This window comes from Bos grunniens, chromosome 14, assembly GCF_055505025.1.
Source record: "Bos grunniens cultivar Pamir isolate PY7600 chromosome 14, Bosgru_T2T1.0, whole genome shotgun sequence".
NCBI lineage: Eukaryota > Metazoa > Chordata > Mammalia > Artiodactyla > Bovidae > Bos > Bos grunniens.
Window position 1 is genome coordinate 65,826,266 of NC_141178.1, and position 14,886 is coordinate 65,841,151.

The following is a 14,886-nucleotide window of genomic DNA, read 5'->3' on the forward strand; positions in this document are numbered from 1 at the left end:
AAGCCAACTTTTTTATACTCTGGGCTAATGGTTCCATTTTAATATTCCAGGCTTCTAAAAATCCAAATGGCAATTTCCTTGAGGATTCAAATGGACTCTATTTCCAAATTCTACTTGGCTTAGACATCTTAAACAGGATGGCCCTGAAGCTCTCAGTGTTTCTTGATGCATCGTAATTGAATCCAAATGCCTTCTCTGGTAACCATTACCAAGACCAGTTATTCTTGGCCAGAGGGGGTTGCTTGGTTTCCTTCTGATCAGAAAATCCTTTTCAAGTCTACTTAACCAGAGGCACCGCCTCTTGCCTAACTTGCCATATGGCAAAAGCCCTGTGGGTGAGGGCTTCTTTTTCTACGTCAAAGTCTGCAGAGATTCAGTTGATTTTAAGTCTAAGGAAAATCTGGCCTACTAGTATCTGGATCAAGCTCCTGCACAGAACTGAGTGAGAAATAAGAATAAAACTACCCAGCATGCAGCCAGAAGATACTGGCACGTCAGTGAGTGAAACCTTGGGGAGGACTCTAAATATCCATATGTTGATTGAAAAGAAAGGAAATCAAGCCCCATGTAACCTATTAGGTCATACTGTATCTTCCCATTACTATCTCAGTATTCTTTCTTTCCCCACAGACTATTAAGTTCCAAAAGAGTTTTTGTTCAATGCTGAATTCCCAGTACAGAGCAGAGCACCTCAGACATAGCAGATGTCTAATAACTGTTGAGAAATACATCTTCATGTTTCTTATAGTAAGAAAAGCAACATGTATAGACTGTCTACAGGAAATGCAATCTTTCCTCTACAATCAGTCCATAGTGCTCTATACTGTTTAAAAACATTTCCAGGGACTTCTCTGGTGCTCTAGTGGATAAGACTTCACCTTCCAATGCAGGAGGTAGAGGTTCAATCCCTGGTCAGGGAGCTAAGATCATACATCCCTTGTGGCCAAAAAAACCAAACAGAAAACAGAAGTAATACTGTAACAAATTCAATAAAGACTTTTAAATAAATAAATACAAATAAAAACATGTTCACATTGAGAAAGCAAGTGTGTGTTGGGGTCTGTAGCATACAAACCATGATTCTGATGCACCAATTCTGGGTGGCCTAACTAGTGAAGTGAAGGAAATGGCAACCCATTCCAGTCTTTTTGCCTGGAAAATCCCATGAACAGAGGAGCCTGGTGGGCTACAATCCACAGGGTCACAAAGAGTAGGCATGACTGAGCACAACTAATAAAGAAGTCTTTGGAAATTAAATTCCATTTAAATGAGTTGTGTGCTTTTTCCCAGAATATTCCAAGTCCTGTAATGCAATGACAGTGATGATTGCTAACATTTACAGAATGCTCACCGTATGCCAGACACTACTCCACCTGCTTTACTCATGTAATCCCCATGACAACCCTTTAAAATAGACTATCGCTATTCCCATTTTAGAGACGAGGCAACCAAGTCACAACAGAGAAGTTAGGTAAGCTGCCTGCCGTCACACAGCTAGTAAGCAGCAGAGCTACAGCAGATCCTGCTACAAGTCACAGAATAAAGGAACTTCAGAAGAGTTGATGTGTGTTAGTGGGCTTAGGAGTCTCCCATTAGTTTACTAGGTGAGTGATGTAAACACAGGGTATGGACAGGGTTCTCTCTCCTTGGCATCGAACCCAGAACCGGGCACATGGTAGGACTAAAATGTTTGTGAAGTGACAAATGGGGGAAAAAAGTCATTAACTGTCAAAAAGCAGTTTCCTTACCACAGTTTATCACATGAGCCTACCAGCAACTATAAGATATTTAAATTAAGAAATAAGTTCTGTTACAAATTTTATTCAAAAATCATTAAGAAGAGAGACGAATAAACTTCAGAAGAAGTTGTGAGCATAAAATGTTCATGTCATGCTGGGAGCTCTAGGACTTGCTGTCTGTATTGTTCAATGCTGACCTATTCCCTACAGAGTATGAGGGGACAGTAACCGCTGGAACAAACCCAGAAACAAGACAGAGCAAATAAAAAAAAGAAGGTCTATAAGAAGGGAGAAACTTTTAAAATGAAAACAAAACACAGGGTATCAGGAAATGAGAAAACCAGGCAAAAAGGCAGGGTTCACTGAGATCATGTGAAGAGATCTCACCCCAAAGCAAGGGGTGAGACCCACTAGCCTCTGGTGCCATTTCCTCCCTAATCCTCCTGCCTGTCAGGGTGCCCAGGAGCCCAAGGAGCAGTCCTCCAAGGCCCGACAGAGGAGCTGAAGGGCTTCTGACTGGTCCCTCCTTCTGCCTGGATCTCACACTCCGGATGGCATCTGCTGATTGGCAACACATTTTTCTGAGCCAAAGAAACAGAGTCACTAAGCTAGAAGGAACTAGAGACAGTCCAGCCTTGACATTACTCTAGCTGCCTTCAGGGGTACTCAGGGGAAGACAAAGCACAACAGTGACATCAGGAGATGCGAGGGAGAGATAGGTAATGGTAGAGCCGAGCCGTAATGAAGGACAGGTGACGGATATCTAGAAAAATCAACCGAAAGAACCCAAGTTGCTGCTAATTTTCATACCAGGGAGGCTGAACACTGTTAAAACCCACCAAGTTCACTGTGTTCATGCCATGTGCTTCCTTAACAGGGTAATCTTATCTTCCAGTTTTAAGAATTAACCCATAATTAGTAGAGGGGAGAAAAGGAAAGAACAAAACACAGCTGTTTTCCATGTTCTGAAGAACATTACCGCCAAGGTTTCCTCTCATGGCAAGAGGCTGAGGTCCTATGCAATGAAGCCCAGGCAAGTAAATTTAAGGACTTCTCTTAGTTAATGAGATAGAGGAGGACAATTCAATTGCATGCATACTTTAGGCTGACCTCTGGCCAAGAAGATTTGAAGGATTCAAGATCAGTGCCTTGGTGCTTCATTACATCCCTCTAAGGAAGAAAACTGGTCATCTATAAACTGGGATTGGTGGGCTCAAACTCACTCCCATATAAAATTTACACAAAAAACCCTGGGATTTTCCAGGCAAGAGTACTGGAGTGGGGTGCCATTGCCTTCTCCACACAAAAAACCTAGAGGTGCTTTAATCTGAAAACAAAAACAAGCAGAATCTAGCAGTGCTCTTTTTTGTTGCTTAAAAAAATTCTGCAGACTCCATCAAGAATAAAAAGGCTTAAGCCTGGCTTAGTATGATATTTATTCAATTTTTGGCAGTCTTTTTTCCTGTTTATAAAAGTAATATATATTCATTGTAGAAACTTTGGAAAATAAAAATCTAAACAACAACGAAACACCTAAAGAAGAAAAAAGATCACTGGTAATTTACTGAGTATTTATTTACTCCTAATAAGAGTAAAACCTTTGCAAGTGAGGTTTTCAGGCAATGAAAAATTTTGAGCATAACATAGGAAAAAATATTACAAGGAAATGATTATGTCTGGAGCTCCAAACTGTTCATCATAATAAAGTTCTTCTACCACTGACAATTTCCTTCTGCTTATCCAAACCCACAGATTTTGCTGCCAGGAAGAAGTTGTTTTTTGTTTTGTCTTTTTTTTTTTTAAATAAACTATTCAGTCATCCTAGGAAAGCAAATGGAAACGGGCACAGAAACCACTCACCAAGTTTGTGGCAATCTCCAGGGCTTCCTTGTGCCTTCCCAGGTGAACAAGGCATCGAGCCTGGCCTTCCTGGACATCCCTTTTCATGGCAAAATTTGTAGATGGCAGTTTTTCTGAGATACTGGAATACTCCTGCAGTGCTTTCTGGCAAATAATTGTTAAATAAAGGCAAATGAAGGGAGGGGATGAAGAGAAAGGCAGAAAACACAATATGAAAAAAGAATTCAGTCATGGGGGTGATATGTTTCCTAGGCAGTAGATAATGTTATAACTGACCCTGCAATGAACTAAAGGAAGACTTGAGCATTTCAGTCGGTACTAGTTTTCTAAGAGGTAGAGAAGAAATGTCTGGAGAATATAATTAAAACATTCTGGAGCCCAAAGACCAGGATGTGACTCCCGGTTCTGCCACTAACTTGCTGTAGAATCTTTTCACATGAGCAAAACAACAGGATCCTTGTGAAGATGACATGAAGTCAATATAAAAAGCAAGCTGACAGCTAGTTGTTAGTTCTTTCCCCCACTTCTTTTTTAAAACACATTTTGGGGTGCCTTACTCCTGTGGCCCCACGAGGTATCCAAGCTAGAGGCTTCTGCATACTGAGGAGATAAGTAATCTACAAGGATCCAAACAAGCTTGCTATACTGGAGTGACAGGAAACAAAGCATACAGAGCCGTGTGGAGAAGGCCAGAAGCTTAGGATTCTAAGAGTACAAACACATCTCACAAAGGATCAAATTCATCTTCAAGAGCAACACTTATTATAGTACACTGTTATTTAAATATGCTGCAGTGGACAGAACAAGAGAACATTTCAAGCAGCACAATCTTCTATATGTTAAATTCTACCTGATACTCTTGCCGTCTGTAGGCCAGGTCTCCTTTGAATTTCTGGACAGTCAGAGCTTCAACATCATCGCTGCTCCCTGTTTCTTCATAAAACCACTAGAAATTGTGAAAACAGCATATTATAGAGAAGGAGGTTATGCTTTTCCACCCCATGTGCAGGAGTGCTAAGTCACTTCAGTCGTGTCCAACTTTGTGCAACCCCATGGACTACAGTCCTCCAGGCTCCTCTGTCCATGGGATTCTCCAGGCAAGAATATGGGAGTGGGTTGCCATGCCCTCCTCCAGGGGATCGTCCCGACCTAAGGATTGAACCCACATCTTGTGTCTCCTGTACTGGGAGTTGGGTTCTTTACCATTAACACCACCTGGGAAGTCCTTTCCATCCCAGACTCAGGAGCAATTTCCCACATATAACTGATTAAACCTCAGAAAAGACATACTTCTCCAGGATAAAACTCAGGAAAACATCTGACAAAGAAGAATGACAAGTTTTTTGTTTTGTTTTTGCTGTGCTGGGTCTTCACTGCAGCAGGCAGGCTCAGCAGTTGCAGCCGGCAGGCTTGGTTGCCCTACAGCACGTGGGATCTTAGTTTCCAGACCAGGGCTCGAACTCGCGTCCTTTGCATTGCAAGGCAGATTCTTAACCACTGGATCACCAGAGAAGTCCCAAGAATGACAATTTTAATGGTGACTCAGTTTTTATGAAAATTATCACCAGTAATAAATATACCAATAATATGATACCTCAACTAAACAAGTGTTAAAGTATTTAGTTTCCATAGCATTTCCAATTTGGGGTTTAGGGCCTGGGAACCTACATTTAACTAGCACAGTTTACAGTGGTTCTTTAGACTGAGATATGTTTTCCCGCAGAGAATTTCTCAGGGTGGATGGAACAACTCTTTACAGAGATAACACAGGAAAGAACTGCTATTACAGTGCTATTAGGAAAGTGTAAAAGCAAAAAGTAGAATCTAAGCAAAGACAAGACAAGAAATTAAGGCTGAAAGGAGGCTTCCATGCAATCAAATGTCAATGTACTGTAGGAGAAAAGTTTCAGGAAAAGTCCATCTGGAATATTTTATTCACTTTTCTACTGCTTTAAACCCTATGGATAAAAAGAAAAGTGAAACAGATTTTTTTTATTATTATTGCATTAAGAATGTTAAGATGAGAAAACAGGGATGATGAAAAGCATACCGTGTGCCAGTTTTCCAGCTCCTAAGAAGTATCTCATCCTCTCTTTTACTCACAGTAAAACACAATGTAGTCAAATGAAGTCTGTCCCCAGTTAAATGTTATTATTAATTCAAAAGTAACTGCATTTGTGATAGTTCCACCATGGTGTCAAACTTTCTCGGTTCTATTTCTAAGAGAGATGCCCGGGTATCACGGCCATCCTGTTATCTTAGTAATATAGGTCCCTCCTTAGCCTGATCCCCCACAGTGGAGAAAGCTAGCAACCACTGCTTTTCTGTCCTCCCTGAAGCACTGTGTAACCTAATAACAGTCTATATACTGAACTCATAATTTTGTTTTGCACTTTACTACTCCCCAGTTCCCAACTTCTTGAACAACAGCTGCATTACTGCAAACCTCCATCCAATAGTCGAAATTCTACCGGGAAATGATCAGGCAAAATTGGCTTTCAAATGCAAGAACTCAGAAGAGAAAGGCTTCAAATACTCCATTCTGATAAGAAAAGGAGGGAAAAGCTGTGAACAAGGGTGAAAACTAAGACGTGACGTGCTGGTAAGACAAATACCTGGTTCCACACCAAGCAGTAAGAGAAAACAAATCTATCTCACACTCCTAGTTTTACACTTGGGAAAACCAACAGGACTTGAATGAAGCCTGAATTCATTTCTTGAATGAGGCCTGAATGGTAACTCTCTGAATTTATGAGAGTTACCATTTGCCAAATAAATAAATTCTAAAGACAAGTGATTTGGGGGATTTTACTTTATAAGTAAAAGCACATCACACCTGGCAAAGTATTATCTCATTCCACTCTCACAATAACCCTGTGAGCCAACAAACATTATTTTATTTTTTTCTCAAATGATGAGTAAGGAACTGACACTCTGAAAGTCAATTTACTGACTCTTAAAGTCAATGCTGAAATCCAAGTGTCCTATCTCACAACTGTGGCTTTTTAATGTGGTACCACAGGACTTCAAAAGTCCATTTCCCAGTTTTAGTCTACAGGATCAAGTAGGTCACTCTGAAAGACTGCACGTGGCAAGGAGAAAATGTAAATGAAATAAAACAAAAATACAATCCAATCCAGGTATTTCAGAGTGCCTGACATCTGTACGTACAGGGGTTTTAAGGAAAAATGAGACAATATATGCCCAGTGCCTGGAATACTATTTGATAAAAAGGAACTATTATTGGTGAGATGAGATTTACAGACTAGAAAAAATCCAAGGTAATACTCTACTTACGCAAAGTATTCAGAGTTCCTACTATGAACAAAAACTGGTAGGCAGTGTGGAGGACATAAGGTGAGGCACGCACCATCCTGTGATCATTCAGCATTCTGGGTCTAAGAGCTTTACGAGATACTGACAACTTCGTTAATAGACAAAAATAATGTGGTTCGAAGCGGGAGTTAGAAAAGACTTTATGGAGGAGGCGGCATTTAAGGTGGACCTTGAGAAATGGAGATAATTGAACGATTTTGACCACCTGAGCGGGGTTAACGTGGGCAAGGGGAACTCAGTGAACAAGAACAGGCCCGGTTCGGAAAGCAGACAACACTGAGGTCTGAAAAGTGGGCGGTGGCTGAATTTCTGCGGGCCCTGACTCTACGGCTGCAGAAGCAGCGAAGGTCCATGGTAGCTAATACAGATTACTAAGTAGGGGCGTGAGGCCAGCGAGGCGCGGTGAGACCGGCCGAACGCCAGGTGTGACGTGATGGCCGACTGCGCGGGGATTCCCTCCGGGGCAGAGGATGTCGGACTCAGCAGGTGCGGCTCGTAGGTGGAGGGATGGCAGGGAGGCCCAAGTGAGCTTAGGGCGGCCAGAGGGTCTGGGTTCGGGGGACAGGCTACGCGGGCGTAGGACGTCTGAAGCGCTGTCGGGCCGGGACCACCAGGCCCGGAGGCTGCGGTGAGGCCGACAGGCCCCGCTCTCTCACCTGAGGCTCGCAGCGTTTGGCGCGGTACGACTCGGGTGGTCCAGGGCGCCGTTCCCGCCTCTCCTCGAACACCGAGTCCTCAAACTCGCCGCCGAGCAGCCAGCATCCCGTTTCCATTGCGCGCCCCACACCGGCGCATCGAGGAGGCGGTACCTAGAGCGGAAGGGGCCGGCAAGATCCGGCGCGCGGCATGCTGGGACTTGTAGTCTTAGGGCAGAGGCCAGACCGGGACTTGCCCCATGGTAAGTTTCAAGTTGTTGAGCTGAGATTTTATTTAATTCACAAGGCGAGGACAGAACTTGACTTCTTCGTTTCTGGAGATGGACAGAGCGATCCTTACGTGCACTCATCAAAAAGCACTGGCCTCAGGGTAGCTGTTCAAAACCAGTTTTTCACTGTTGACAGTATTCCTGGCACTGTTCTAAGACTTTTTTTTTTTTCATTTTACTGTAACTTTTCTAACAACTTTTCAAAGACACAATGATTCTCACTTTTCAAATGAAAAATTGGGGCCTTAGAAAGGTTAAGTAATTTGCTCAGGATCAACTATTATGTGGCTGCTGCTGCTGCTAAGTCGTTTCAGTCGTGTCCAACTCTGTGCGACCCCATAGACGGCCTCCCATCAGGCTCCCCCATCCCTGGGATTCTCCAGGCAAGAACACTGGAGTGGGTTGCCATTTCCTTCTCCAATGCATGAAAGTGAAAGTGAAGTCGCTCAGTCGTGTCCGACTCTCACCAACCCCATGGACTGCAGCCTACCAGGCTCCTCCATCCATGGGATTTTCCAGGCAAGAGTACTGGAGTGGGGTGCCATTGCCTTCTCCAATTATGTGGCTAAAAGCTGGGAAATAAAGAATTGAGTCAATAATGTCTGTGTGTCTTCATGTAAGAGCCACACCAATTATAAAGATTGGGGTATAGTAATTCAGAAAAGCTATGACAAACCTAGACAGTGTATTAAAAAGCAGAGACATTGCCAAGAAAGGTCTGTATAGTCAAAGCTATGACGTTTCCAGTAGTCGTGTATGAATGTGAGAGTTGGACCATAAAGAAGGCTGAGCATCAAAGAACTGATGCTTTTGAATTGGAGAAGACTCTTGAGAGTCCCTTGGACTGCAAGGAGATCAAACCAGTCAATCCTAAAAATCAATCCTAAATATTCACTGGAAGGACTGATGCTGAAGCTGAAACTCCAATACTTTGGTCACCTGATGTGAAGAGCTGACTCATTAGAAAAGACCCTGATGCTGGGTAAAATTGAATGCAGGAGGAGAAGGGGACGACAGAGGATGAGATGGTTAGATGGCGTCATCTACTCAAATGGACTTGAGTTTGAGCAAGCTTCAGGAGATGGTGACGGACAGAGACGCCTGTGTGTTGCAGTCCATGGGGATCGCAAAGAGTCAGATATGACTGAGCGACTGAACAGTAATACAGTAATTGAAGGGCTTGTAAAACAGGGGACATGGAGATTTATTCTGGGGACTCAATCAGGGAGCATTAATTCTTCCCAGAAAAACACTAGATCCCAGAACTCTAAACACAACATTTACTAGAATTCTTACTCTTTCAAGATGTTCCTTGAGACAAAAACGTACAAATTGTTGACAAAATATGGGGCCAGTATTTCACAGCATAGTATTATGGCACCATATTACATAGCAGGTCATAGACATGGAGGTTTTCTCTTCCAGGGTTCTTTTCTCAACCCAAACTTCTTCTCCATACATTAACTCTAGGAGAACCGAATCCACTCCCCAGTTTTTCAAAATCCATCTCTCTGTTGATGATTCCCCAAATCTAGAACCAGCTCCTGTATCTCCACCAGAATAGCCTACAGACATTAACCACTGATGAATTCATTCATGTAAGGACCCTTATGGAAAAGTCCTAGTTAGGAAAATTTTAGAAATTATAGAAAAGGAAGGGAAAAAGGTATCCATAATATTATCACCCAGAAGCAATGGAGTCTAAAGAAGGAAGAGCTAGTTGCCCTAATTCTAAAATGCTCTGTCCTAACAAAGACAGTACAGCATATTGTCAAAGGCCCTCAAGCACCAGATTTGTCTGGATTCATGATCCTGGTTCAGTTATTTGCTGGCTGTGTAACCTGATCTGTGAAGTGGGCATTGATTAAAATAGTGCATGTAAGGTGCCTGTCTGATAGCAACTGAGTAATGTATGTTTATTCAAAATTCCTGTCCCAGGTGCAAAGAGCAAAGGAGGCAGGGAGTTTTTGTTTGTTTGTTTGTTTTGTTTTTTTCATCTTTCCCTTTTTTAGGGGTGCTTGGTTTTTGGAACTTTTACTCTCCCCTGTTCTGAGATGCCTCCAGTCTAGCCTCTTCCTGGCCCTACAACTAACTGAGGTAGATATTTTGCTGAAATGATCAGGAAGTCATGGAAGGGGAGTTTATGGGTAAAAGAGAGTTCTTTGCCTTTTGAACTCAGGCTCCCTGAGCTAAGGGGTTTCCAGCCTTTTTACCACTAAGAACCATCTTAGTTATTTTCCTCCAAAGTAGTGCAGGATTTGCATATGCAGTAAAACTGCATATGCTAACTAACGATTGCTTCATTTTCCTTTAAAAAAATTTGAATCCAAGTCCTCTGTAACAGCTAATTCAAGCTCTGCCCTGCCTGAGCCTATTAGCATTGCCTCACTGCGTGTTAGGATTCTATGAAAGCAAAGAAGTAACTGCCAAGGACCCTGGGAAGCTTGAGGAAAGACTAAACGTGATTGATATTAAGTCATTGACAATATTGAAAACAGCTCAAAGATTGCTATCATCATTGAGGACCCAGGGTCTGGTACCCCAAGTTGTAAACCACCACCTCAATTGATAGACCCTGGAATAATATTTTAAAAGAGCAGAGTAAGGCTTTCCTGGTGGTCGAGTGGTTAAGAATTTGCCTGCCAATACAGGGGACACAGGTTCGATTCCTGGTCTGGGAAGATCCCACATGCCACAGAGCAACTAAGCCTGTGCGTCACAACTACTGAAGCCCATGCTCTAGAGCTTGTGCTCCACAAGAAGAGAAGCCACCACAATGAGAAGCCCGTGCACTGCAACAAAAAGTAGCCTAGGCTCACCACAACTAGGGAAAGGCCCAGTGCAGCAGCGAAGACCCAGTGCAGTCAAAAACAAATTTCAAAATACATCTTTTTAAAAAAGAGAGAGGAAAGCAAACCAGTAAAAGAGTGCTCTGTAACTGTTAAACACACCTCATACACCTAGGAAGTGCCAGGTGTTAGGGAGTGCCTATGACAGACACTCTGATGGCAGGAAAGGGGACAATGTGACTTTAGTTTGCACTTATCTAGCACCCAGGAAATAATATTCGTAACAGCCTTTGCCAAAGTTAGTCTTCTTTTTTCTTTCTTCGGCCATGCCGAGTGGCATTCAGGATCTTAGTTCCCCAACCAGGGATAGAACCCATGCCCCCTATAGTGGAAGCACAGAGTCTTACCCACTAGACAGTCAGGAAAGTCTCTGAAAATTTTTATAGGAGGTACAGTCACTGATTCAACTAAAATTTATTGAGTACCTACTATAAGCAAGGACTGTTTTGAATGGAGGATACAGTGATAAGACAGGTGAAATTCTTGCTGTCATGGAACTTCAGTTCTAGTGAGTAGATAGATAATGAACAAGTAAGTAAATGAAAGAGGTAGCTTTAGACCATGGTAAGTGCTACAAAGAAAATTTGGGGGATGATGTATAAGGGACTCCTTCAGGTAGCCAGGTAGTCAAAGAAGGTGCCTCTGAAGAGCTGAGCCAGGAATGAAGAGAAGGAGTTGGCCAAGAGGACATCTGGAGCAAGAGCATCTGAAAAACTGCAAGGCAAGAATGAGGAGCGGAAAGTGAGCCACAGTCCTGAGGCCAAGCGGGCTCGCAAGAGAGCTTGGTGTGTGGCCTGAGACAGGAGAGTGAAGCAGGTAGCAAATCGTGTGCTCCTTACACATTTACTGAATGAACAAGTGATCTAATGACCCCAGATTTCAAGTACTGTATCTTACTAGCTTCTTGGCTGTATTTCTTCTGTTTGCTGTGTCTGGTGCCCATGATGTCACATTATTTTCCCATCACCCCCGTGGTTGTCATATGGTCTGACTCTGTAGCTGAATTTTGGCCTCTTTCCTCTTTTCCTCTACAAAACTCAATTTCATGCCCTTTTATTCAGGTCAGCAACTCTTGAGCCAACTGAAATTTTCTCAGGGCTTGTGAAGTGTACTGTCTCTTGCTGAGATCATTTCATTCCAGTGTCACAGGCTGTTGTCCCAAAGACAAACACTGCCTGCCAACACTAGCTATGTGCACAACTAGCCGGCATTGCTTTTTTCTCTCCTGGCTCCCGGACTCACAACTTTCAGTTCAATTTGATGAACATTTACTGAACAACAATTTTGTGAGGACACTGGTTAGGCACTAGAGGCAGTGGTTAAGAGTGAGAGCTCTGGAGACAGTTTGGCATCTCTAACACTTACTAGGTGTGTGAATCTGAACCTGTGTGAGGCTCACTTTCCTCATCTGCACTGTGGGGGTAATAATAGTGTCACCTTCATGCATCAGAAGATGAGATGGTGGGATGGCATCACCGACTCGATGAACATGAGTTTGAGCAAACTCCAGGAGATAGTAAAGGACAGGGAAGCCTGGTGTGCGGCAGTCCATGGGGTTACAAAGAGTCAGACAGGACTTAGCTGTTGAACAACTTCATGCATCATCCATGGGGATTCAGATACATCATGTAACTCTCTCACTCTAGTGCTTGACATAGTGTTCAGCAAATGTTAGCTTTAAAAAAAGTTTTTTTAATGTTTTCTGCCTTCAAAGTGCTGTAAGCTAATGAAACAGATGTACATACAGAGTCAACCAAGACCTGTTGGGTGGACACAGGGGAAACAGTTAGTACTGACTGGAGCAGGAAAGGAATGAAGGAGGCCTTTGAGGGGAGGCAACAACTGTGGTGGTGACATCAGAAGGAGAAATCAGAGAGAAGGAGTAACATTCATATAAGCCTGGCAATGCAGGAGATACAAGTTCAATCCCTGGGTCAGGAAGATACCTTGGAGAAGGAAACGGCAATCCACTCCAGTATTCTTGCCTGGGAAATCCCATGGACAGAAGAGCCTGGTGGGCTACAGTCCATGGGGTCGCAAAGAGTTGTACACGACTTAGTGACTAAATAACATTATTTCAGTCAAAGCAGCTGTGTACCTACTGTGTAAAAAAATGCAATTAATGAACAAAAGACTGAATATAAGATTGAAAGTAATGAACCCCTTAAGAGAAATATAAAGTGCAAAGGAAGTCTGAAAGAAAGAGAGCTTAATTCCATTAAGGTACTTTGTATCTAAAGATCATCTTTTCATGGTGCTGGATTAACTGGACATCCACATGTTAAAAAAAAAAGAAACTAGATACAGACCTTATGCCCTTCACAAAAAGTAACTCAAAGTGGACCATAAATGCAAAATGTAAAATGCATTTTATAAAACTCCTAGAAAATAACCTCGGGAAAACTGAGATGATCTTTATTATGACAAAGACTTTTTAGATAAAACACCAAAGGCACTATCCATGAAAGAAATAATGGGTAAACTAGACTTCATTAAATTTAAAAACTTCTGCTCTGCAAGAGACAGTTTCAAAAGGATGATAAGAGAAGACAAGCCATGGCTCAGCTGAAAATATTTACAAAAGGCAAATCTGATAAAGGAGTGTTATCTAACATATAGAAATAACCCTTAAAACTCAGTAAGAAAACAAACAACCTGATTTTAAAAATAGGTCAAAGGCCCTTGGTAACAACCTACAGAGGTGGACTGGGGAGGGAGGTGGGAGGGATGTTCAAGTGGGAACAGACATGGGTAAATCTTGGCTGATTCAACTTGATGTTTGGTAGAAACCAATGCAATACTGTAAAGCAATTAACCTCTAATTAAAAATAAATAAATTTTAAAAATAGGTAAAAGACCTTAACAGAAACTTCTCCAGAAAAGATATACAGATGGCAAAAAAGCATATGAAAAGATGTTCAACACTAGTATGTAGTCAAGGAAATGTAAATTAAAACAACAGTGAGATCCCACTACACACCTATTAGAATGGCCCAAATCTAGAATACTGACAATAGCAAATGCTTGTGAGAATATGGAGCAACTGGAAGTCTCATTCACTGCTGGTAGGAATGTAAAATGGTATAACCACTTTGGAGGATAATTTGGCAGTATCTTCCAGAACTAAGCATACTTTTATCATATGACATAAAGAAATCACAAGAAGAGATACACCAAGACCAATATATTTTATGAATATAAATGTAATAACCCACAACAAAATACTAGCAAATGGGAGACAACAGAATATTAAAAGTATGACACACCATAACCAAGTGGGATTTATCCTAGAAATGTAAGAGTGGCTCAACAAAAGAAAATTAAACAATGTAATACATCACGTTAATGGAATGAAGGGTAAAAATAAGATCATTTCAACTGATGCAGAGAAGGCATTTGGCAAAAGCCAAACTCTTTCATGATAAAACTGCTTAGAAAACTTGGAATAGAACCTCCTTAACACGATAAAGGGCATTTAATAAAAGCCCACAGAAACATCACATTTGATGTGAGACTGAAAGCTTTCTCTTATGATCAACAAGACAAGCCTCTGTCACCACTGCTATTCAACCCAGTACTAGAAGTTCTAACCAGAACCATTAGACAAGAAAAAGAGTAATAGGCATTCAAACTGGAAAGGAGTAGAGCTACATCTATTTATGGATAACATGATGCTACATATAGAAAATTCTAAAGAATCCACATGAAAGTTACTAGGGCTAGTAAACAAATTTAGCAAAGCTTCAGGTTAAAAGATCAACGAACAAAAATTTTGTGTGCTTCTATACAGCAGCAATGAACAATCTAAAAAAGAAATTAAGAAAGCAAGTCCAGTAATAGTAACATCTTGAAAGAATAAAATACCTATAAATAAAAGCAACCAAGGAGGTGAAAGTAAGACTTGGTTGCATTTATTTATAGGTATTTTACTCTTTTATAAAATAAAAACTACAAAACATTGCTCGGAATGAGCAAAAAAAAAAAAAAAAGAGAAAAATAAATTGGACTTCACCAAAATTAAAATTGTGTGTGCATCATAAATAAAGTGAAAAGACAACCCACAGAAGGGAATACAGTCAATTCTCATTACTCACAGTAGTTGTGTTTTATAAAGTCACCACAGATACTGAACATTGCTTCTAGGGTTAAGATCCTGGGATCTTCTGGTCATAAGTTT

At 41.6% G+C, this 14,886-nt stretch overlaps 1 protein-coding gene across 7 annotated transcripts in view; it reads right to left on the bottom strand.

Annotated features, from left to right (window-relative positions):
• C14H8orf76 (chromosome 14 C8orf76 homolog) overlaps nucleotides 1–7,731 on the bottom strand; it is a 30,840-nt gene extending 23,109 nt beyond the window's left edge. For 6 of the 7 annotated variants that reach the window (XM_086337094.1, XM_086337092.1, XM_086337097.1 and 3 more), the window contains exons 1-3: nucleotides 7,592–7,731; nucleotides 4,450–4,545; nucleotides 3,600–3,743 (exon numbers count right to left, since the gene is read on the bottom strand). In XM_086337094.1, the coding sequence (XP_086193220.1) occupies nucleotides 3,600–3,743; nucleotides 4,450–4,545; nucleotides 7,592–7,708 (357 nt within the window). In that variant the 5' untranslated portion in view covers nucleotides 7,709–7,731. Of the gene's footprint in view, nucleotides 1–3,599; nucleotides 3,744–4,449; nucleotides 4,546–6,896 lie in introns of all 7 variants that reach the window. The other variant, XM_086337096.1, reaches the window with a different exon arrangement.
• Between the last annotated feature and the right edge of the window lie 7,155 nt (nucleotides 7,732–14,886).